Genomic DNA, 26,548 nt, shown 5'->3' on the forward strand with positions numbered 1-26,548 from the left:
TGTCTTTAATTCTGAAATTTCATCATTGCAATGACAAATATTTTTACTTGCGATCTTCTTTTAGTTGCTCCTGTAGTAACAGAGATGGAGGAATAGCTCCACACTCTTGGCATGCCTCAGTGGCATGCCTTACAAATGTTGATGGTTTGCCAAAGTAGAAGCTTTAGCTTAGTGTTAATGCTGATCTTCACTCTTCCTAGACTTTCACTGTCTTCACTCACAGCTTCTGTTAGAGACACATGCAGATCAAAGCATTTTCTCAGAATTTCTTGTTTATATCACTCTAACAGGTTTGAGAATGCAGATGTTTTTAAACAGCTTATGCTAAGATGCACACTAAAGCTGTGCTAGAGAAAGCAGACATAGCAAAGGTGAAACTAGACAAAACTAACATCTATCGATAAAAAAACTGTTGGGTTTAGATGGGCTTCTGATGTGTGTGTGTGTGTGTTTTCACTCTTTTTATGCTTCTTGAATTAAATAGCCTTTATCTCTTCCCCTAGGACATGAAAGGACAAGCTAAATGGTGGGCAGAGGAATGCTAACCATCAGATCACATACTGATTAGCGCACACACACACACACACACACACACACACACACACACACACACACACACACACACACACACACACACACACACACACACACACACACACACATTGGGTATTCATGTTTTATGGAAACTTTCCATAGACAATGATTTTTTTATACTTTTTAAACCTTCTGCATTTTTTACATTTTTAACAAAACAAAAACAACAACAACAAAACATTTAGTATGATTTATACACTGTTTTAATCATGGGGGCCAAAAATCTCACCGCAAGGTCAAAAATGACTAGTATTACTATCTTTGTGGGGACATTTGGTCCACACAATAGGGTTTACCAGGACAGCACATGATTGTGCATGATATTGTAAAAAACAAACAAACAAACAAACAAAAAAACATGTTGTCTATTCAAGAGTCTTTTTCTTTTTAAAAAAAGTAGTGGTTTCATACAGTTCCTCATGTGTGTGAAGGATTTTGCAGTTTGTTTCATTGTGATTTTTTAAGTTGATACAACTTGCAGTTTCTGGATTTGTTAATTCAACTTAACAGCTAGTTTGTATGTTGACTTAAGAGTATTTGCCACCTCAACTTAAAAACATATGTTGAATTAGTGTAATAATATCACGTTCTCAACATTTATCCGAGATCTCATGAAGTGCAAAGCAGGCAGAAGATGTTCATCTGCCATGATGGAGGGCTTATCGGCAACCTTCCACTGTCGTCAGACAGTACTGTGTCCCAGCTATTGACTGCCTGGCCCAGCTTTTATCAGCATCCCTCCATCTTTCCATTTACCTCTTTATATACAAACAGGAAGAAGTTTGTGTTCCTGCTACCACCTTCCTTTGCGAGAATTACTTCCTGTGTAGAACTGGGATTGTTGAAGTGTCTGAGACTGACAGAACTGATCAATATTCAAGTGCGTCCAGATGTCCTCTTTTTGTGGGGACACTCCTAGAAAAAAAGAATAAGTATATAAGACAATTTAAAAAAAAGAGCATTATAAAGACTTATTTAAAAGTTATTTTTTAACTTTTATTCAGCAAGAACGCATTAAAAAGTTACAGTCAAGACATATAATGTTACAAAAGATTTCTATTTCAACATGCTGTTTTTTAACTTTCTATTCATCAATGAATCCTGTAAAAAATTGTATTATGGTTTTCACAAAAAATATTTTCAACATTGATAATAATAAGAAATATTTCTTGAGCAGCAAATCATCATATTAGAAAGATTTCTAAAGGATCATGTGACACTGAAGACTGGAGTAATGATGCTGAAAATTTAGCTTTGTCATCATAAGAAAAAAATACATTTTAAAACATATTTTAAAAAATGCAGCCTTTCATAAATATCCAAAATTCATACTAAATTTCAGAATGATACATTAAATGCTGAAATAGAAAGTTTTCATGAAGTTCTCATTTCACAAATTATAGAAATGATATCTGTGTGTGTCTATGCATGGATGCATGCATATTTATCTTTGTCTTAAAGTAAGCCTGAGCCTGGGTGGATTTGCCAAAGGGAAGTCTTGAGTCTGTGTGTGTGTGAGTGTGTGTGTGTGGCAACAACAACTTCTGCTACCAGCTGCTGTTCAGAAAAGTGACGACAGCTGTGTTATGACTGTGTGCCTGTGTGTGATGGCTATTTACAGAGCAGGACACCCAGAGAGGATAATGATGGCCTTCTGTGTGAGTTTGCATGTCTTTGAGCTGAAGATCAGTACTGGCAAAAGATTGAGATGGACCGAAACAGAGATTGAGAAATTACGGTCGATGATTCAGTGCTGGATGCCAACTATGCAGAAACAACCAGCGGTTACAAGTGTTACATTATTGTATTTATCACTGAATCCCATGTCAACTTCAGAATCCAAGTAAATCATTTAACATCTATGTAATATAGATAATTATCATTTGCATTTTATCATTTTACCTTTTATCTTACATTTTATATCAGGTAAATTTTAAGTGAGTTTTGCACAATACATCAATCTAAAATCAGAAATGAAGACAAAAATTACTACATTTAGGTGACTTTTAGCCAAAAAATGAAAATTCTTTCATCATTTACTCACACTCATGTCAATCAAATTCTGTATGACTTTTTTCCTCTGCAAAGCACAAAATAATATATTTTAGTCACACTTTATATTAGGTGTCCTTAAAGGGTTAGTTCACCCAAAAATTAAATTTCTGTCATTGATTACTCACCCTCATGTCTTTCCACACCCTTAAGACCTTTGTTCATCCTTCAGAACTGAAATTAATATATTTTTGATGAAATCCGAGAGGTATCTGACTCCTCCATAGACAGCAATTTAACCACCACTTTCAAAGTCCAGAAAGGTACTAAAGACAGTCTTTAGTACCTTTCTGGACTTTGAAAGTGAAACCATCGACGTGACTGCAGTGGCTCAACCTTAATTTTACGAAGCGGCGAGAATACATTTTGTGCGAAAAAATGTAACAAAAATAATGACTTTATTCAACAATATCTTCTCTTCTGTGTCAGTCTCATACGCTGTTTATGTCCAGTGATTCCAGGTTCTACATCAGAACGCTGGCTAACATTAAGATTGAACCACTGCAGTCACGTCGACTTTTTTAATGTCTTTAGTACCTTTCTGGACCTTGAAAGTGTTGATTATATTGCTGTCTATGGACGAGTCATATACCTCTCGGATTTCATCAAAAATATCTTAATTTGTGTTCTGAAGATGAACGAAGGTCTTACGGGTGTGGAACGACATAAGGGTGAGTAATTAATGACTGAATTTTCATTTTGGGGTGAACTAACCCTTTAACTACTATATATTAACATTAAATACCTACAATGGATTTATTGTGTAGCTATATTTTGTTCAGGAAAAATCCCACATTTACTGCTAATGAGTCTGAGGTATGGTTAGGAATCGGAGTATAAGGGTAGGGTTAGGGTTACACCGTGTCTACACCGGACATGAGCAGCGCGACGCGTCAAAAGACAATAGAACCCATTATAATCCGTGATATCATATTGTCTACACTGGATGCGGCGCAGCACAACGCGACAACAAATTCCCGACAGTAAACGGATTCCCCGTTCTATTTCTGACGTAGTCCATGTGCTTTGCAACAGTTGGGTTGTGGCGTTCAGTGTAGACAGCTTTTAGATTTTGTGGCACGATGCAACAACGGTCGCGTCTGGCGTAGACACGGTGTTAGGATTATGGGATAAAGTTTTAGGGTAAGGGTTTGGGTTATGGTTAGGGGTAAAGTTAACAGTGTAAATGTTAATCAAATGCAAGTACTTAAAATACAATGACAATGCACCAACATGTAATAAGTATATTGTATCAAAGTATAGCATAGTTAAAGGGTTAGTTCACCCAAAAATGAAATGACTCACCCTCATGTCGTTCCAAACCCGTAAGACCTTCGTTCATCTTCTGAACACAGTTTAAGATATTTTAGATTTAGCCCGAGAGCTTTCTGCCCCTCCACTGAAAGTGTATGTACGGTAGACTGTCCATGTCCAGAAAGGTAATAAAAACATCATCAAAGTAGTCCATGTGACATCAGTGGGTTAGTTAGAAGTTTTTGAAGCATCGAAAATGCATTTTGGTCCAAAAATAACAAAAACTACGACTTTATTCAGCATTGTCTTCTCTTCCGGAATCCTTTCCATTGAATTGATTCCATTGAATTGATTCCATTGAATCCTTTCATCTGTCGGCGTTGGTAATGCACTTTTACGTCGTTGTTTTTGGCGATTAGGACATCGGCGACATGCACACTTATGCACCATTTTAAAAAATATAGCAATACCAAAATACAAACAATGTAGAATAGCTTGAATACAGCGTGCATCTCCCTCAGACTGTAAATGAAGCTCGGGCGCACCAGATAACACGTCAGCAGCGTCTTACATCAGCAGCGTCACTGCGGAGTCGTGAACGCGGATTGACAACAGACCCGGAAGAGAAGACAATGCTGAATAAAGTCGTAGTTTTTGTTATTTTTGGACCAAAATAAGTATTTTCGATGCTTCAAAAACTTCTAACTAACCCACTGATGTCACATGGACTACTTTGATGATGTTTTTATTACCTTTCTGGACATGGACAGTCTACCGTACAAACATTTTCAATGGAGGGACAGAAAGCTCTCGGACTAAATCTAAAATATCTTAAACTGTGTTCTGAAGATGAACTTACGGGTTTGGAACGACATGAGGGTGAGTCATTAATGATATAATTTTCATTTTTGGGTGAACTAACCCTTTAAGACCACCTAATATAAAGTGTGAACAAGATTTTTCATAAAATCTCATTTCTTTTTGTTCATACAATGAAAGTCAACAGGGCCAATGTGGTTTTGGACCCCACTGACATTCATTGCATTGAAAAAAAAAACCAGTCATAACATTCCTCGAATGATCTTATTTTGTGTTCTGCAGAAGAAAAAATGTCATACCGGAACGACGATAGGGTGAGTAAATGATGCCAGAATTTTTTTAACTAACCATTTAAAAATAGCTTTAAAGTTAGCATACTATGCTTACACTCACAAATGCAGTTTGCATGGTGCCACCAGAAATGTTTGTTTGTTTCATTCATCCTCCTTGTTTAAGTTGCGGTAATCATACTGTCTAGAACAAACAGTGTTAGTTAGCTGTGAAAGCTGTAGTTTGGTGTAATGTAGGTGTTTCTTTAGGAAGAGCTTCTGCTTGACGTGACTGCAGTGCATTGTGGATATGTGCCCTGTAGACTGGCGAGAGCCGACCTGGGGCGGAGGTTTGGGCTCAAGGTGGAGCAGTAATGCGAACCCTCTTTCCCTCTTTTCAGGTAATGAGTTACAGCTCTGGCTCCTGACAGACGAGTCTCTTTGCATCAGGACTTTAATAGAGGCCTTTAACATGGCTCATCCTTAGGAATTTACAATCCACTCCCACCCACACACGCTTGCTTGCTCGCTGAGAACAGTGTGGAAGAGACAAGGTGGCTAGCATACAGTCGAGTCGTCCCGACAAGAGCTGAGCGGAAATGTACCGCTGGAGGCAAAATGACGGCAGCAAGAGAGCCATGTGTAAGTTCGACTCAGAGAAGAGAGAGTGAGGGGGAGTTTTTGCACTTTTTGCCTTTGTCGTCTGCCTGTCTGTGTGTGTGTATGTGTGTGTGTAAAGTTGATGGGCTGTACATTTGCTCTGTAATTTCTCCCTCCCAGAGTAATCACTTCCATCTGGGACCTGCCCAGAGAGAGGCCCCAGATTGGAGGTGAGGGTTAGTCTCACACGCACAGCATTACAGTATGAGTCTCTACTCTCAGCTCTCTGAAATGTAAAACTAGCTTAGTCAGACTGCTTGATTAAATGAGAGCTCATACTTTAGTTACAAATGGACGGAGAAAGATAAAGAATAAAGGAAAAGGAAGTGAACACAGGAAAAACATCTATGCACCCACCTCGAGACATTCATAAAAAAAACTCTAGCAAACATGTAAAATGATATGAAGTTCAGTCTTACTGTACTTACAGTAGAGTTAACAACGATGTACTGCCATCTGCTGGTCAATGTCATTATCTGTATCTCTCTGAAGTCTAATTTAATTCAAAGAGGCACCAAAGCTAAAGGGTTATCCTTAACTAAAACTGCAATTAAAGCGATTATAACATTTTTGTTATTTGGAATAAAACTGAAATAAATGAAAATATAAATATTAGATGAATTTTTTTTTTTTTTTTTTTTTTTGCCCTGGATAGTGAAATGAGTTTAAGCACTAAAATTAATTACTGGGAATACATAAAAAATAAAACTGAAATAAATGAAAATATAAATATTGGATGAATTTTTTTTTTCCCCCCTGGATAGTGAAATGTGTTTAAGCACTAAAATTAATTACTGGGAATAAATAAAAAATAAAACTGAAATAAAATAAACCTAAGAATCACAAAAGCACATAATTACTAAAAATTTAATTAAAATGTACATGAAAATTTGAAATATCATTAAAACTATTACAGTATATACAGTCAAACCAAAAATTATTCAGACATTTTTGATATATTTTTACTAGTGGGTGCAGGACACTACACTTCATTTATGTAAGTGAGGATAGCAAAATAAAGTAAACTGTGACATATTATACCCAAAAATTCTTCATACAGTGGACTACCAATAAAACTGATAAAAATTTGGGACCAAAAATTATTCAGACACTTTGACCTGACCGTGTGTTGCTTTAGTGTTATCTGACATAATTAAGATTATTTTTTCTGACACAGTTTAACTCTGAGATCTTGTCATATTTTATTACCTTTTTTTTTTTAAACTACAGTGAATAAACTGTAATAATGAATGAAATGTTCAAGATGAATAAATTTTGGTCTGACTGTAAATAATACAAAAATAACACTATAAACCTATCATTATGTCCCAGGAAGTTCACTTATTATTCTTATAATTATTTAGTTTAAGTTTTACTTTGTTAAATTGTGCTGCAGTGTGGAGAAAATAATTAAGTACAAATATTCTGTATTTTCTCTCAAAAAATATCATTATCCCCCATGCATAATAACTATATATAAAAAAAGAAAAACACACACACAAAAAAAAAAAAAAAATCAAAATGTTTTGAAATCATTTTAAATGGAGTTCACACCACAGGTCATATAAATTTCCCAGAAGTATTTCATCTCTTAACCACCCATTTACAGAAAATCAAAGCAACATCAAAATGATCAAACAGGAAATCTTTGTGTACTGAATTCCATACCGCAGGAAGCTGCACAAGTAAATATACAGCATTGCTTTGTTTGTGGTGAATATGTATGTGTTGAAACTTTGAGAGAATAACAGTAACTTCAATCGGATCATTTTTAGCACATGTCGACAGCTGTAGAGAATTACAGTGCTCTGTTTTATCCAAATTGTGTGAGGAAACATGTGAAATACAACTAAATGCACAAATGAAATAAACCACAATGAATCATTGACTAGTTCTACACAGATGTGCTTCAATAAAATGACTAGATGTCACCACATCACCATCTTTATTTATTTACATTAGCTATACCCACCTATCCAAGCATGAGCGGTTTTCAGCCTATATACATCTGAAAAGTCAATAAAAGTTACAACACCCATAACGATACGGGTGAAAGTGACGTGAAGGCCAAATATGGTAACCCATGCTCGGAATTTGCCCTCTGCGTTTAACCTATATCCAGTTAGTGAACACACACACACACCCGGAGCAGTGGGCAGCCATTTCTGCTGTGGCGCCCGAGGAGTGATTGGGGGTTAGGAGCCTTGCTCAAGGGCTCCTCAGTCATTTCCTGCTGGTATTGAGACTCAAACCCGCAGCATTCGGGTTACCAGTCTCTCTCTCTCTAACCGTTAGGCCACGACCTCCCCGCCCTGTCATGAACACACAGCAGGTGTTCATGATGACTTGTACATGAAGAACCATATCAGAGTTTAAATTCAGGTGATTCCTGCAAATATTCCCCACTTTAGACTGAAAAGGTTACAGGTCTTTGAAGTGTTTTTCAGTCAGCTCACACAGTCAGATGTTTTCATGTGTTATTCCTCATTCTTTTCACTAGAGTGCACAAGATTCTCACTCTTTCAAATTCAATAGATAGATCTGCACCATTCACAGGATTTTACATGAAGCCCAGTGTTTTATACATTTAAAAAATACATATTTGATGTTCATTTCACAAAACAGTCATTCATCAGTTTATAATAATAAATTTTGTGTCTTTTACATTGTTTCCGTGCTTTCTTTTTTAATGTTAAGATTATTTTTATTATTATTAGATAATATAATTATCATTTTATATAATAAATATAATATAATAATAATAATAATACAAATAAGCAATTCCACATATTCATCCATTTACTTTTGAAATAGAAAGTGTAAAATTTAGTCTTTGCTACATTTTTTAAATGTAAAGGAAATCCATGTGTGGCATATGAGTCAAACATTTATTTGTCAGTTGCTTTGTTTTTTGTTTCCAGTTATTCATGGATTTTTTTCTAGGATCTTCCTGTCTGCATTCCAACCATAACAACATTACCAGACCTTTGATGGGCTGATTGTACACTACCCCTTACCAGTTAGCGGATTTACTCACTACCCCAAAAAAAGCTGTGGAACTTCCTGTAGCTCCTGACAAGCACATATTTCAGTCATGTTACAGTAATTTAAACAAAGTTCATCATTTTTTTTTAGTTTCGAATACCCATACAGCAACATTGTTTTTCTGCATTATTGATTCCAAATGAGTCTGTTCACGTTCAAGGTCTTTAGTGGATGTTTGGGTTTCTCTGTGGACTGGCATGTCCAAAGCAAACAGCTCCTCATCACACACCACTGCACACACACAAAGATGAGAGCGGGAGTTTTGTTCACCTTACCTATCTGGTTTTCACACAGATTTTTGTTCATTACACTCCTTAAAATATGTTCTAAATATTCTAATGGCTGGTTCAGATTGACCCAACAAACACCAATCAAGTTCAAACCGTCTTAAGTTCCTGTTTGGAAACATTACTGTCATTTTCACACTGACCCAACAAAAGCCAATGACCGCTGAGATGTCAGTATGAACTCTCAGTTGCATGCCATCAGTGTTACAACTGTACATCAACGAAACTTGCTCCAGATCAGTCAGATAATGTTGGTCTAATAATCAAAGGTAGCTACAGGAACACTACCGTTCAAATGTTTGCACTCAGTATACTTTTTTTTTTTTTTTTTTCAAATAAATTATTTCATTTAGCAACGATGCATTAAATTGATCAAAAGGGACAGTAAAGACATTTATGCTGTTCCAAAAGTTGGAACTTTCTATTCAGGGGAGAAAGAAAAGTTTCTTGAGCACCAAATATTGTAGCATATTGTAAAGATTTCTGAAGGATCATGTGACACTAAAGACTGGAGCAATGATGCTGAAACTTCAGCTTCGCCATCACAGAAATAGATGACATTTTAACATATTTTAAAATAGAAAACCATTTTTAAATTGTAATAATATTTTACAATATTACTGTTTTTGATCAAATAAATCTTAAAATAAGAGACATTTTAAAATGTTATTGAAGTGCAGGCTAATGTTAAAAATGTTATATATAGTGCAGGCTAAATGACAGTTTCGAAACAATCAAGCTTCAGTTTTCTTTTCAATGGAAACAAACACACAACCAAAGTTCAACTGATAACATGACAGTAATTCCAGAGGGAAAAGGAACAGGGAATGCCTGACCTTTGATTCAGTTTCTAATCAGTTATTTGTGTATCTTTGTCTCCCTTTTCACACCAATAGATTCAAATGAACATCACTGAAATTACACACTATATAGTTTACATTTCCAAAGCTTTAAAAAATTAACATACACATAACATGTTCTCTCTTATCACCCACTCTAAGTTTCTCTGTTTCTCTCTCTCTCTCACCATAGCCACAGTGTGTAAAAAGAAACTGTGCAAAAAGATACATGGTGAAATGGTGTGATAGTTGCGGGTGAGGTCTGTGGGAGGTGCTGAGTCGAACCCAGCAAGAGGACAATCTCCTGCAGACCGAATGAATGAGGCTTCAGTGACGGGGAGGAGTCAGAAACTAAAGAGATGCAGAGAACAACACGGGTCAGAGGACATGTGTGTGTAAGAGACACTCTGAGACACAGGAAAATACGAGCCGTCTGATAAGAAAGCTGGGAAATGACTTGGATTTTATGAAACGGGTTTATACTGAGAGGAGAAATGAGTATCGCTGATGGGAAGACACGTTATGTGTCCACTTTCAGGATACAACTGTCAGACTCCCAGTCAAAGGGGGCCAATGGACAAGGGTCCCAACCCACAAAGAGAACTACAATCACCACAGCCGTGAAGAAGCCTGAAGAGACATCCAGCACAGGCAAGTCTGGAAACTTCTTGAATCTGGTACAAATACACACAAGTGTTTGTGAGTGTGTCCGTCAGTATTTGCATACTCCAGAGAGCCTATTTGTGTTTCTGTATATGGGTTTGGGCAAGTTGGTTGGATGTTTGCCATTAAAAACATGCTGAGGTTAACATGATCTTTATTTGCGGTTAGATGTGTGATCTCTGCAGGAAGTGTTGTCCTTAAGACAATCCCTCTGAAGAGTTAATAATTAGCATTTCATTTAGCAGTCATCAATGACAGAATGACAGGCACTTTGATTTCACTTTCACTGCATTTGGATTGTAATCTGCATTCAGTCAGATTTAGACAGGGAAATCCTCTACATTCTTAAGTGGGACAGATAGGACATCATACTATCTGTCTGAAAGGATTTGTTTTTTGTTTTTTCACTAACAGGCTAATTTCTGATAAGCATATTTACTTATTAGAGTACTCAACTCCATCAGTCACTATACAATCAGTGTTTGTGATCTTCTGATACATATAGTGGGGTCCTAAATTGTGAGACCCCAAGTGGAAATGCTTTTGCACAATTTTGCATTTTTTCTAAATTAATAAAATGTTTTACTTTCTGGAAAAAAAGACCTCATGGATCTTATTTCCTCTTGATCTAAACCTGTGGTTTATTTGTGCAAAATAATATTCGAAGACCCCCCTCATATATAAGCCATGATATTTTCTGCTGTAATTATGGCAAGGCTGCTTTGTTTTCAAGTTTTATTATTAATAGAATCTGGGAATTTATTAACCACAATTATTCGTTTCCAGAAGTTTCAAGAACTACATTCTTTACAAAAACAGTAGCTGTTGAAGGAAATAATAAAGGTTTGTTGAAGATTTGCTAGATGGTTTGATTAGATTCATGGTTGAGAACCATGGATCTAATCCATACAAACTACTTTTGTTGGTGTAACCTAATTTGTCAGGTTGATTTATTCATAATTTAATAAATAATACTTCTGAGAAACATAAAACCCAGTTCATTTAGAAGTTACAACATGAATTTTTTTATTTCTTCTCAATTTTACAACCTAGCTTTAGTTCTGTTTCAAAATCTTTCAAAATCTAATCAAAATCTTTCTAAATCTTTCTGTGTATTTTCAGGTTTAAAAAAAAAAAAAAAACATTTTTTTTTTTTTTTTTTTTTTAACTTTTTTTTAGACTTGAACCCCACTGAATCTTATCTGCCTCAGGATGCAAATTACTGACCAGGCAAGAGGTCACCGTTGGCAGGAAATTCCTTCCTTGCTTTTGTTTTGCGTTTCATGTACTGGTTTGTGTTGGACGTGTACATTATGTTTGATGGTACTGCTCTCCTCTGAACTGCATTTTAACATGGTTACAACACCACAGTTCCTTCCTTTCATTTCTTAGATCTTATCACCTGATACATGACAGTCAGAGTACAAAGAATGAAACTAAAAACATTTCAGTTTGTTCTTCTCAGAATTGGAGTCACAATTTTATTCTTCCGACATAGTGTGTTGCCATAACAGCCAGTAAAAAAAAAAAAAAAAAAAATCCTTGTTTGCATGAACAAACAAGGATTACTTTAGGCCAGGTCAAAAGACCATGTGATCTACCAGGTCAGTGAGAACAAAAGTGTTTGATCCATTGTTAAGACAGGAGGACTAGAATGACTTGTTCCTTTAATCGAAATGACATGTGTCCTTTGACTAAATGACATTAAAAAAACACACCAATTAATCAGGTAAACATGACACTGCTGTAGATCCAGCACACAAAAATACAAAAGAGGCCATTCACATTTTAAAGTTATGTTTAAACGCAAAAAGTTATGTTTAAATGCAAAGCTATTTTTAAATGCATATACGTTTGAGAGGTGTATTATACTATACAAGGCTCCGCCCAATGCCTTGTATAAAAGGTAAGTGGCGGTATTTTAAACAGAAACAGGTTTGGTAGAGGAGTGTCAGAGTTTAGCTCAAGCCTTTGTTCTGATTTCAATTCGCTCTTTTAAGTTGCGACTAATTTTGTTAGTTATGTTGTTGTTTTTAGATCATTTTTTATTACAATTTTTGTTGCCTTTTGCCATTCTTATGTGGCACGTAATATAAGCACTGTTTCAAGACAGAAGGTGTGATTGCAAGGATGTTAAGAGATACAGCAGCTGTTTGCTGAAACAGATCTCTTCAGTTGCTCTCTTCATTTATGAGCTTTGTTTCTTCCGGTGTGAAATTATTGTTAAACACTATAGTATACATGACTCACAGGTCTAATATTAACCTCGTTTATTACTGCAAAAAAAACAATGTTCTTAATCAGCATTTTGATCAAAACATCCTTAAAACAAGATAAAATTCATAAGTACAGTTGCATAAGACAACAAGCTTTATAAGGCATTAAAATCATGAACTAACATTTGCAACATTGCTGCTTCAAATTAAATGAATTTTTACTAAATAAACACCTTTTTCAACAGATTTAACAACATAACTGACAACTTGCATTAAACATGCTGACAACAATGAGCAGCTGAAATGGAAAAGAGCAGAGAAGTCCAAGTGTATTAAATTTAAGCAATATCACACTCAAAAGTGCCGATATAATCAGACCAACAGCACAACTGCGAGTTTTTTATGCAATACTTGAAGAAACAAGTTATACAGAGAAACCTACATTTTAGACACAATATTGGCAGCTATTTAATTTATTTTTTGTCCACCAACCAAAATACATCCAAATTAAGCCAGAGTCTCTGAACAACAAACAGCAGTGGCATTCCTCAATGAATTAGTGATTTTGAACTAATCATTTGAATGAATGATTCAATGATTTGCTCATAAAATGAGGTGTTCAGTAGCTCCTCACAGCAGTACACGAGATCCAGGGGGTGAGATTGGATCCAGATCCAGGGGTGGAGATGGGTAGGTTTAGGGATCAGTGTTTGGTGTAGGCAATCAGTACTGTGATTGACATGACCAATAAAATCTTAAGAATCGGCTGCAGGGCGGCATTGGCCTGGCTTCTGACGTCACACTTGGATGTGGGCCGGGTTGGATGTCCACCGCAGGCTGCAGCGAGATGCTTCTCTTATGTAAAGTGGGAGGAGTTGGATCTGGATCCAACCTCACCTCCTTGATCTCGTGTTCTGCATTGAGGACCATCTTGGTGTGTTCGACTTCATGCAGCGTTGCGCTAACTAATCGGTGTATGACATCAAAATACAGCGAGAGCGATTCTAATCGTCTAATCGTTCTCACAATACTTTGATGTCATACAACGATCGGTCTGCTCAGAACCGCTTCTCACCTATCATTTAGTACCTAAATAAATCAGTGTTTTTGAATGAATCGGTTGAGTGAACGATTCAATGATTTATTAATAAAATAGTTTAGTACCTGAATGAATCAGTGTGTTTGAATGAATCGGCTAAAATAATGATATAATCACTCATGAAGACAGTCACTTACCCCCTACTGGAGTAAGGATGTAACCAACAGAAAGTGTCACTGATAAATCGCCACCACTAATACACAGACTTACTGGAATATGCAAATTCAGGTGGTGTGAGAATGATTTAAGAATCGTACTTCATTGTTGTATAATAAATATATGTAACTAATCTCATTCTGATTTCCTCTGTCAAGCTAGAGAGTGGTAAACACAGCAGTCTGGATCCACCTCTTTTCACCAAACCCCTCGAGGACTGTATAGTGGATGAAGGAAATGACATCACACTGAAAGGGACTATCACAGGGAGCCAGCCAATCAACGTTTCCTGGCTTCATAATGGTGAGTCCAGTTTTTTTTGCTTTTTGCTAAGAATATGTACACTATAGACTGAAGATATAATTGCTTTCATATGCATAATTCATAAATTTATTCATAAGTTCCTGTTCCTTACTCGAGATGGTAAATTAAGATTGTCCAGTAAATTAAAAAAGAATTATATATTAATATATTAAAGCATTTTAAATGTCACTCAAATGTCTATCTTTTCTTAATGCCACAAAGTCACCCCTTTTCTCCCTTGGTTTCTCTTTTTCTGTCCATTACCATTTCAGGTGAGATTGTGCTGTTTGGTAAGTCCTCATTAGTGGGAGGAGAGGCAAGTTTGGTAGTTAAGGAATGTCTCCCGGAGGATGCTGGAGCTTACACTTGTGTGGCCGAAAACACAGCCGGAAAAACATCCAGCAGTGCCGCAGTTTGTGTGAGAGGCAAGTATGTCTCAAAATCAGCTTTAGTCTACAGTGTGTACTGTGTGGTGTATATTTCTACAAGACCATTGAATGTCTATTAAAAAGTATGGGTTAGCTGAGCTGGATTGGGGGCAGTTAACATTACTACTTTTTACTACATTACTAGCACTGTAAGAGGTGAGTGTGCAGTTGTTTCTGTTTACTTCATATATAGAAGTGTGTATTGACAGGATTATCAATGTTAATTACCTTCTCTAATGCAGTTCTTTCTTTCTTTCTCTCTCTCTCTCTCTTATTTTATTTACTTCCCTTTTGCTCCTCATACTATCAAATCAACTGCAGACTATGAAACAATTGCTGGGATCCATAACAATATGACCCACAAGTCTCACTCTCAACCTAATTCCCCTCATCCTCACACTCCTGACATGGTAAACGGGGTCTTAAACTCAACTCAGAACGTCCCAGATAACATCAGTGTTTTTAAAGGCCCAGAGTCGCCTCAGACAGGAAGTCCTATAACAAGCTCTCCAGCACTCAAGAGAGGTATGTTACAAAACAATGGCCCTACCCATGAGTTAATCTCCAGCATTTAAGAGTAGGAAATGTCATTTAATACATGGAACATCTTTGGTTCCTCCGAAGCTTCCATGTCATTGTCATTGGTGTCACATCCTACATCTAAAACTATTTTAAAAAGCACTTTAATTTATCACATTAGAAATCTAATTATTCCATGTAATTAATATACATAGCTCATACTGGATATTATATTATATGCTCTCTATATTTCATTTTTATTTATAATGTATATAGATAATACAATATTTCTATAAAAATATAAATAACAAAAAGGTAACACTTCACAATAAGGTCTCATTTGTTAACAATAGTTAAAGCATTAGCTAACATGAACCAACAATGAACAATACTTCTACATTTGTTAATGTTAGTAAGAATATAATCATTCATTGTTCATGTTAGTTCACAGTGCATTACCTAATGTTAACAAATACAATGTCTGACTTTAATAATGTATTAATAAATGTAGAAATTAGCATTAACTAAGATTAATAAATACTGTAGAAGTATTGTTCATTGTTAGTTCATGTTAACTAATGTAATGTTATATTACATTACATATACATGTAATGTGAAACCCTACTGTAGTGTTACCATAAAAAATAAACGCATACAAATATAAAAAAAAGAAAAGTTTTTACCTGACTAGTTAACATACTAATGGTTTTGTCATCTTTGTCATCAAGCATTTCCTCTTTATTGAATATTTTTGTTAGACACACACATCTGACCACTTGACTCCTCCCTTATATGATAGGCAAAGCTTATGTTATCTCTTGCATGCTCTTTAACACAAATGCACCCACACACACACCTGATTCTTTACATATTTGTCTGTTGTCTCTGTGTCCTGTTACAGAGGTGCTTGTCACAAGAAGAAGCAACTCAGGAACAGGTAAGACCATCATCATGTCTGTCTTCCACTTTCAGTCCTAATTTTGCACATTTTTTGCTCCGTGGCACAAGATTTACTTATTCTTATCTTTTTGTCTTTATACCATAACTTAACAGTTGAATCACAGACTTTAGTTGTTACATTCTTTTGGATTTCAGTGAAGATATTTTCATTCCTTCCTTATTTCTTAAGAGCTATAGCCTCCCACACCTGCTTTGCTTTTCTTAATACTCTAATCACACCATGTCTTTTAAAGCCTTTTTGTCTAGAATTGCGAGTTATAGTGTAACCACCATGACCCGCTTCAAAAAAAAAAAAAAGAGTCATTTGCCCTGAGCAACTGTGTTTCACTCTGCTGATCTTAACTTCCAGATTGTCTGGCTCCTCCAGGGGCTATTAGTGTTGTATATACAGTATAACAGGAAGCTGTATACAGTCTTTTGTGTCCTGGCTACTAATGTTCATCTTAATCGTGACGTTATTCTTTTTAAATACTGTAATCCTTGTTGTCCATAGCAATATTCTTCGATAAAACCTACCATTTAACATCAACTGGTTGAATCCTTTGTGTGTGTTTTTATACCTTACAGACAGATAATCAGTTTAAGAAGCCCAAATACTTAACAGACTGAGCTATAAAAATAGGAATTTGTCAGATTATAAGCATCACTTCAACATATTATCAGCATTTTCTTTGGTACTTCTGGGCTGGGCACTGAAGCACTGAATGGTTTTCTTTTAGTCTTTTCATCTTTCATGTAAAACACACTGCTATCTGTGGTACCATGAGGTCATTAGCAGATCAGGCTTTTATCAATCCAGTCAAATTCATTTAAGTCTGTTGATTTGAATAATTGCAGTATGATGGCAGAGCTAAACGCGTTAAGTGAGCTGTAAAATTTCATCCAAATATCTGAACTATGGGAGAGGAGGAAATTGTCGCTGTTTTTTTGTTTTGTGTGAAAACCACCCAGCCAGAATGGTTTGAATGTACACTACAATTATTTGTAAATTATATGTATAATTACATTACAAATAATTGCATTATATATAAATATTTTTTTTCAAATGAGACTGTATGTTTACAGTTGTCTTATTTGTCTATTATTCTATTTGTCTAATATAATATAATATAATATAGTGATGAATAATACTATACACGAATGAGACAATTGTAAGCATATTACAGTTGATAATAAGCAAGACTTAAGCAAAAGTCTGCCTTTGCTCTCCATTTAATCTCATTGTTGTCTAAGAGAAATAAGACATTAAAGAGGTCTCCTTTGTTTACAGCACCTCTGCAGTTTGTAGATCCATTCGATCGGCTGGAGGTGCATGTTGGAGAGACGGCCCGTTTGACATGTGTGTTCAAAGGCAGCTGTCCTGTTGCATCTTGCTGGGTCTATAACAAAAAAGAGGTACATAAGCACTCACGCTAACACAACACAATCCAGACATGTTGCATTCTGCAGGTCCTCCTGTTTGTGTGTATAATGATCTGTCTTTCTGAAGGTGGTGGAAAGCTCCAGGTTTCATATAGAGTCCTGTGATGAAAGCAGTTCTCTGGTGATCTCTGAAGCTCGTCCTGAGGACTCTGGACGTTACACGATATTTGTGCGAGATCGCAAAAGTTCAGCCCAACACACAGTGACCCTGAATGTCCTTGGTAAGGTCAGACAACCCCCACATTGAGTTGTTAACTGGGTTGTGATACTCATTTTTTAGTTCTAAGTTTTCTATGATTAACATGTTTTTAATATCTGAACTTAAATTAATTTTGATATTTTTGAGGGACTTGAAGACAAGAATTTCTAAGTGGCGTAACTGTACAGAGACTGTATAAAAGAAAATAATAAGATATTAAAATAAAATTAAAAAAAAGTTGTATAGGGTATAATGTATAGGGCTGGGCAAAAAAATTTATTTTTCGATTAATCATTTTTTAAATGTGGTTGATTTGATATTGATTCTCAAAAGCCACGAATCGATCATTTTTCCGTATATATTTCCGCAAACATTGAACATAATATCTGATTGACGTTAAAGGGTTAGTTCACCCAAAAATGAAAATTCTGTCATTATTTATTCACCCTCATGTCGTTCCACACCCGTAAGACTTTCATTCATCTTCAGAACACAAATTAAGATATTTTTGATGAAATCTGAGAGGTTTCTGATCCTTCATAGACAGCAATATAACCAGCACTTTCAAGGTCCAGAAAGGTAAGACATTGTTAAAATAGTCCACATGACTACAGTGGTTCAATCTTAATTTTATGAAGCAACGAGAATACTTTATGCATAAAAACAAAAATAACTACTTTATTCAACAATATCCTCTCTTCTGTGTCATTCTTGTATGCTGTTTACGCTCACCACTTCCAGTTTCTACGTCAGAATGCCTGCTCAGTATTATCTAATCTTATTACTAGTCTTCTTTACTAGATATCATCCTCTATTTACCTTTTGCCACAGTGGGGATAGTGTTGCCAAGTCCACTGTTTTCCCATGGAATTTGGCTACTTTTAAGTTGTTGCCGCAGGTAAAAAAAAAAATTCCGTAGATTGATTTCCACCCCAGTCCATATGATTTCGGCACTCCAACACCCCCCAGATGTACAAATTCAGTGGAGAATTCGGCAGCCGATAGGGAAAATTGACCTGGGGTATTTTGGGGCTACTTCTATTGCACAGATCTGGCAACCCTAAGTGGGGATCCTGTCATGACGTTCCAGGCAGCTGAAGGAACAGTCACTGTCCCGATCGGTCCAGTGCCGCATGGTCAAAGAAGTTTATTATTTGCACCTGTTTTTAAGCCTTGCCAATTTAAGCATTCAAGCACAAGAGGTGAAAGTGAACTCGCGCACTGTGTGAGAAGTTTGTGCGCACAGAGAAATCTGCCCATCTCAGACAGCGTGCAAATAATAAAATGAATTCTCTTTCAAGTCTCCTTGTGCTTAAACTAACAAATTCACACAAATTTATCTCAAAATGCCCGCATTGCCGGGTATCCTAGTAAACATAGTCGGTTATGGCTTAAGAAAGCAGTAGAGAAAGACAACATGTGTATTATTATATTGGATTCGTGCAGCTATTAAAGTGACAGCAGCCTAATATTCCTGCTGCTGTCTGTATTTTTAATGTTAATCAAACTACAAAGAAATCACTCACTGCTCTTCACTGAATAACTTTTTTGTAACTTTAATAATGATTAACCTTTATTTAATTTGTACAGTGATGATTAAATGCAGAGTTATTTTACATTTGATTACTTTTTTTAATTTCTGTACCTGAAAACTACTGTTAGATACCTAAAAAACCTTAAAAGCACTGATTATTTCATTTGTATCTTTGTTCTATTGGATATATTTATTTGTGCTATTGCTTAAGGTTTAATTATTTGTTCTTATTAATTAATTATAGTTTACTTGTCTTTAATAATATTTGAAATTTATATTAGTTAGTAGTTTTAGCTGTGGTATTGAAATTGGAATCAAGATTTGTTGAATTTCACAAATATCTAAAATGTTGGTGTCATAACCTTATTTGTTACAATACAGGGATACATAGGTCAAAAACAAACAAAAAAAAAAAGTCTATTTTATTCATTTATTATAATTTTTGTGGTGGGGCTAGTGAAAATTGAATCATTGAATTCATTGAATCAAATCGAGAATCGAATCAAATTGAGATCTTGTGATTCGGAACTACTAAAATATTCCTGATATATTCAAGCCTAAAAATGATTTTTTACCTTATTAAAAACTCACTTGACATTTAGAATGACATTTGATTTGTGTTTTATCCAGACCTGCCCCAGCCTCCTGCCTCCTGCCCCGTGGTGCGCGTTCTTTCCCCTCACTCTCTAGTTTTGTCCTGGTCTGGGCCGTCTTACGACGGTGGCAGCGCTGTGACGGGATACGTGGTGGAGGTTTGTGAAAGCCCTGGTGAGACTGACCACTGGAAAGAGCTCACAGCCCAGTGCAAGAGTACTTCGCTCAGGGTGACCTCAGGACTCCAGCCTCAGGGAGAATACTGCTTCCGGGTCAGGGCCTGTAACGCTGTGGGCATCAGCGAGCCCAGCCAAGAGTCCCAGCCAATCAAGATGGACAACCCAGGTGAGGATTTTTTCTGAAATGATATAAAAGTTGATGACTTTTAGTGGTCTTAATGTATATTTTATGCTGGATGATTAGCTCTTTAAATGCGGCACACTATTGGCTTGCAATTTTAAGCTAATCTTTTCCCACAATTTATGGGAACATGGTTCAGTAACCAGATTGTAAACAGGAAGAACGCATTTTAAGTTATTAACGAAGGGCATGCAATCTAAGAGTTGAGGTCCCACTGTGAATGAAGGCATGTTGTCTTTCAAAGGAGAGCCCTGTGATGAGAAACCAGTGGAGTATGTGAATGTGACCATCAACACTGAGAATAATCTTTCTGATCACTATAATGTCCTGGAAAAACTAGGAGTGTAAGTATCCTTATCAAACACACACACATTCAGCAGGCCTCATAGCTCTCGTTCACAGGGCCTGTCAAGTATAACATAACATCTACATGTTCCTACAAGCATACTTACGTCTAAAAGAGAAAACAACCCATACACTTGATCCTTATTCCCAGAAAAATGCTAGACAAATGATCATGTTTACACAAAGACGCTGACTCGAAAAGAAAAATAAGATGGGTTAAGTTAGAGTCAAGGTTGGGACATTTTCAGTGGAAATTACATCATACCTCATAACCTGTAATTTAGATATTTAAGAGGTGATCACGGAAAAGTTTTCCCAAAAAATATTAAACAAAAACAAAATGTCAAATTCACTTAATTCTTAAGAACTGGATAAATGGGAAGTTAGGATATTGAGAAATAATGATTTATTAAATGTCACATACTTTGAGTTTGTAAGCATGATATCATGCTCTAATTCTGAATCTTTCCCAGAGGGAAGTTTGGCCAGGTGTTTCGGTTGACCCATAAGGTGACGGGTCGTGAATGTGCTGGAAAGTTCTACAAAGGCCGTCGGGCAAAGGAGAGAGAAGCTGCGAGGAAAGAAATAGAGCTAATGAACTTCTTACACCATCCAAAACTGGTGCAATGTCTCGCCGCATATGATAACAAGGCTGAAATGGTCATGGTGATGGAATTGTGAGTATCTTGCATGTTGGTGTTTGGAAGAGTCCAATGTTTTTAGAACAATATACAGAAATGAGAAACGCCATCAGGTTCAATGCATTAACTTCAATAGCGACAGTAGTTTGTTCATTACAGTATTTTGGCACCTAACACCTGTGTCTGTATGTGCAGTGTTGCTGGCGGAGAGCTGTTTGAGCGTATTGTGGATGATAGTTATGAGCACACAGAAGCATCTAGTGTGGGCTATATGCGTCAAATTCTGGAGGGGATTCAGTATATGCACCAGCAAAACATCATCCACCTGGACCTCAAACCCGAGAACATCGTCTGTGTGGACAGAACCGGGTTTCAGATCAAAATCATTGACTTTGGACTCGCTAGCAAGATGGGTACGAATGTACTGAAGAGACTGTGCTGATACACGACAACATGTTATAATAAAATTGTGTATAATAAAATATAACAAAATAAAGTAAAAAATATAATAAATAACATATATAAATACAACATATTAAAATATTACACCAATATTTAAATATTGTTAATGTAAGTAAAAATTTAAAAAATAATATACTGTATAATAATATTAGCTACAGTGCAATAATGGACATTGACTTTATATTTCTAACAATAAGTACTATGGTTTTTAGACATATACAATGTTTTATCTGGACCGGGACAATGGCAATACCATGGTAATCTTCGTAGTACCATCTAAATACATGCATAAATACAAATACAATTCATGCATGGTATATAGCAAAGTACCATGGTATGATGATACACAGTACTTTTTGCAAGGGATTTCTGAGTGAAAAGTTTGTACTTTGCAGGGTTAATATCGTTATTGTTTTGTTAACTGAAAATAAAGCTGAAATATTAGATGCAAATCTTAAAATTATTTTTACCTTGACTACTAGGCTAAATGAAATAAGTTTAAGTTGAAATTATAAAAATAATAAAATAGCTAGAAATAAATTACTAAAACTGAAATAATTTTTTATTCCATATTTAAAAAACTGATAAAAAATACTAAAAATAAAATATTAATAAAAACTGTAATAGTACATAAATAACTCTAAAACAACACCGTATGTTTGTTCTGTACCTTAGATCCCAACACACCTCTGAAGGTGATGCACGGCACTCCAGAATTTGTTGCTCCAGAGGTCATCAACTTCGAGCCTGTTGGTCTGGCCACTGACATGTGGAGCATTGGTGTCATCTGCTACATCCTGTGAGCTCAACACTGCCAGCCACTTAAGCGCTCATTGCCCCCTTGTGGTGAATTATGCCATTACATTTGATCTGAATCTGATTTTGTCCTCCTGTAGGTTGAGCGGTGAATCTCCATTCCAGGGTGAAAGTGACACAGAGACTCTGGCTCTCGTGACAGCAGCGAAGTGGGAGTTTGATGAGGAGAGCTTTGAAGAGATCACCGACCAGGCAAAGGATTTCATTAGCTCTCTGCTCAGCAAAGATGTCAGGTGCTTTAGTATACTTCTCTTCCCTTACACACATCATACAAATGCGTCCACACAGATTCATAACCGTGCGTTGAACCCTCTGACAGGCGTAGGATGTCATGTGAAGATGGCTTGGCTCATGCCTGGTTGGCATCTACGTCTGTTGACAACACCAGCAGCATCACCAAAAACCTTTCCAAAGACAAGATGAAGAAATTCCTGACTAGGCAGAAATGGAAGGTAATCACTGAGTTAAAGGTGCAGTATGTAAGATTTCTGTACGCTAGAGGTCGCTAGAGGCCTATTCAAAACAAAGGCGTAGCTTGATGACGCCAAGTTTGAGCGCGGAATCTTGGGACATATGGTCTTCACCTCAACGGATGGTGGAATACAATAGGGATAGGACTCGGGAAGAAATCATGTTCATGGATGCGATTATTAATGTTACTGTAGCTAGTATGAAGCAGAGCAGGACCGAGTGTTGTGGGAACTGAACGAGGCCACTGGAGCGATTGCGCAACACACACCTCACGAGCAGCGGGACTTTTATTATGACACCGTCACCGGCGCCGCTTCCGCTTTTCCGGTAATGAGTATGAGGTAACACAGCTCTGTTTATCATATTAGATACATTTGTGAGTGTTGAAAATGATGTTATAACATTACTCTGTACGTTCGCTTGACGGCTGCTGTGAGACACTTGTTGCACACTGCAGTAAGATAGATCGATTTTAGAATAGGCCTATCATAATAAATGCTGGATGGCTTGTTGATAAATGGCATGCAATTAATTTTAAAACGTATTGTATGATGGAGAAAATGCTGTATTACTGTTCCTAAAAATAAAGCTGCATCTGATTATGCTTATGTTAGCTACTTCACAAAATAGTGTTTTTCTCTGAGGCGTGGTAAAGAATGGTATGCACAAAACAAATCAAGAAAATTAGATTTAAACAATAAGACTAAACATGTTGAGCTATATAACAATTAGTTTTCTGTCTATAAATATATCAAAACAGTTGTTCCCTTGTCTATTAAAATGTGTAATATATTAAAGCATCTTTGGTGTTTCCATGGTTTTTACAAAATAAAACCGGAAACCGAGGGTAACGCGGGTATGACGCAATTGACAGGCGACTCCTCACACGTCCCGGAACCTTGGTTAAAATTGCAATTTTCTCACGATTTACAAATAGTTGGAAACATTTTGGATATTGTAAGTACTCAAGTGAGCAAAATATATAACACTGGCCTAGAGGTTTTTGGATATTTTACTGCAAAAATATTACATACTGCACATTTATCTAGCTTAAAGGTGCTACAGAGGATGTTTTGTTTTATACATTTTTGCAATATTACTTGAAACTGTCTTTACTAACTGATAAAAGACTATTTATTAGGTGCACTTAAAGTAATAATATTAATATACATCATCTGTGCACGAGGTAGGGCCTTAAAAACATCAGCCAATCGTTTACTCGATCATCGCGTAAACGATTGGCCCTCTGGCTTGTCAATCACTGCCGTGACATTCCTTGTGCGAGACGAGCGCGGCTGCGTGCTCCAGTAACTTTCCACACTCCACAGGCGCCGCATGCAATGTTTTTGTCAGGAGACAGGAGTAACAACTGCAGATTATGAGTTACCTGCGGTGAGTCCGCCATAATGAATCCACTAACACGACACAGAGAATGCCGGTGGTAAACACTCGTGTTCCAATACTCGTGCACGAGTTTTGGGAGGCGTTCCCTCGAAATGAGCTGTGAAGGAGGGGGGTTGTTCTTACGCATGCGCTCATTTCAAAAACTCACTAACAGTCTTTGGTTTCTCAGTCGATGAAAAGATCCTCTTTAGCACCTTTAACTTTTGTTTAGATTTAGTTTGCTAACTGCAGATGTTATATGAACAACACTAAGTCAAGTAAGTGATTTAATGAGAACTTTAAAGTTTGAAGTTTGGAAGCCTCAAGTTGTTCCAAACTTGTATGAATTTCATTCTTCTGCTGAACACAAAAGAAGATATATTGAAGAATGTCGGTAACCAAACAGTTGATTGGCTCCATTGACTTCCATAGTATGGAGAAAAAAAAAGTACTACCGAAGTCATTGGGGACAGATTTTTTATTTTTGGGTAAATGATCCATTTAAGGGACATGGTGATGGAGGAAAAATTATTTTTCAATGCTTATGTGTTCACAAAATTTTTGCGTTCAACAAAGATTTTTCTAGAATGATTAGAACGGATCAAGGTGCTTGTGAGTCATTTTGACCAATTCATTTAAACAACTGACTCACAAGAGTCATAAGTTAGTGAACTGGACTCCACTGCATTGTTTAACAAACTTCCTTCTGCTCTTTCTTTATCGTTTTGTTTCTCTGTTTTTAGAAAACAGGCAAAGCTTTGCTGGCTCTTAAGAGGATGGCTTTATTGTCTAAACCAGAGGCTTCTGCAAACTTGAGCCCTGTAGATGGTGAGAAAGAAATCAAACATGAACAAAAAAAATCAATGTGCTTCAGAGCAATGTCAGCATTTGTGACTTGTGACATCTCTGACAAATGACAAATGTTTTTACAGTTCAGTTTCTTGCTATTATATGTGTTATAGAGACAGATAAAGCAATGCAATCTCTGGAGCTGAAGCTTCAGTGTAAACCTGAGTTCAGTAAGACTCTATCTGACCTGACCGTCCCGCAGGGCTCCAGCGCCCAACTCTCCTGTCTCATCACAGGTTAGGACACACCGATGGATGTCACTGGCCTTCTCCATAGACATCAAAGCCCGTCTCTCATGACGTCACGGCTTCTTCTCTTTGTGTTTCAGGTTACCCTGACCCCGAGGTGGTGTGGTTGAGGGATGGTGAGCTGCTGGAGTTGCAGGACGGGTGTGTGACGGTGGACTATGAGGAGAATGGCAGCTGTACGCTCACCCTAGAGAACATCTGTCTCCACCACAGCGGCCTGTATTCCTGCAAAGCCACTAATACACTCGGGGAGGCGCTGTGCTCTGCTACACTTACTGTAGAATAAACAGACACACATGGATTCATAACAGCACACATAAAACAACCATAAATACACAAGATAGATTAAAATATACTGATGCAATTCAATGTTAAAATCTATTTGATGTAACTGTCATTTATTATTATTTATGTTTATGAGATTATTTGAGATTATTATTGGACTTTGGTTTAATATCATTCATTGCCAATTAATATCAATATCTTAACATAATTGACTGATTAATATCAGTGAGCGATTTTTAGCACTGTATATGACCTTTCAAAATAGACCCTATCTACATTCAGATCTGTTTTATAAATGTATGTTATTGGTCTTATTGCAAATGATTCATCCCATTTTTTTTTTTGTCCACTTAAAACCAACAGCAAGTTCGCATTCAGATCTGCGTCTATTTTTGAGAGCAAATCCCACTTTTCAAAATCCAACTTGCAGACTGAACCAAGTTTCCGCCCTACATTCTTTTCTTTTCCGATTATCCATTTCATTTGGATGTACATCACAATACAAAAAAAAAAAAAGATCTGTCACTATTTCTGTTTCATTGCAACTTCAATATTTGGTGTCAAATATATGAATATATTAACATTATGCTGTTACTAATATCCAACCAGGGTGTTCGCAAAGTTTAGAGACTCATGACAATAAAAATGCAGATTTTATAATAATAATTGCAGTTTTGTATTTTATCAAAAAACATTGTTGGTAATCTAAAATCCTCTTACACACTAATTTGAGCCTGTGCTTGTTTCATCTTTAGCAGTTTGTGGATAGTCTTTCC

General features: G+C 36.4%; 1 protein-coding gene and 1 long non-coding RNA gene across 2 annotated transcripts; one reads left to right on the forward strand and one right to left on the reverse strand.

The window, feature by feature from the left end:
* Positions 1-796: 796 nt before the first annotated feature.
* LOC125276819 lies at positions 797-22,527 on the reverse strand. Its single transcript, XR_007186764.1, has 4 exons — positions 22,391-22,527; positions 19,951-20,270; positions 17,437-17,542; positions 797-1,509 (listed from the first exon to the last, which is right to left on the reverse strand). It is a non-coding gene; the product is annotated as an uncharacterized LOC125276819 (long non-coding RNA).
* mylk5 (myosin, light chain kinase 5) lies at positions 10,172-26,435 on the forward strand. Its single transcript, XM_048204679.1, has 17 exons — positions 10,172-10,470; positions 14,116-14,256; positions 14,529-14,681; positions 15,006-15,209; positions 16,105-16,140; positions 17,434-17,558; positions 17,653-17,806; positions 19,949-20,257; positions 20,517-20,616; positions 21,091-21,294; positions 21,454-21,671; positions 22,396-22,519; positions 22,617-22,769; positions 22,856-22,988; positions 25,134-25,218; positions 25,353-25,475; positions 25,568-26,435. Exons 1-17 carry the CDS (start codon positions 10,314-10,316, stop codon positions 25,771-25,773), a joined length of 2,625 nt encoding a protein of 874 aa, XP_048060636.1. The 5' UTR covers positions 10,172-10,313; the 3' UTR covers positions 25,774-26,435.
* Positions 26,436-26,548: the final 113 nt, after the last annotated feature.

The sequence above is a fragment of the Megalobrama amblycephala genome, linkage group LG1 (assembly GCF_018812025.1).
Source record: "Megalobrama amblycephala isolate DHTTF-2021 linkage group LG1, ASM1881202v1, whole genome shotgun sequence".
Lineage (NCBI taxonomy): Eukaryota > Metazoa > Chordata > Actinopteri > Cypriniformes > Xenocyprididae > Megalobrama > Megalobrama amblycephala.

Bases quoted from the DNA above. Each gene is read 5' to 3' on its own strand.
- mylk5 (XM_048204679.1), top strand. From the start codon at position 10,314: ATGAGTATCGCTGATGGGAAGACACGTTATGTGTCCACTTTCAGGATA. The intron at 20,258-20,516 runs GTGAGGATTTTT...TGTCTTTCAAAG, and splicing joins AATCAAGATGGACAACCCAG to GAGAGCCCTGTGATGAGAAA. The intron at 25,476-25,567 runs GTTAGGACACAC...TTTGTGTTTCAG, and splicing joins ACTCTCCTGTCTCATCACAG to GTTACCCTGACCCCGAGGTG.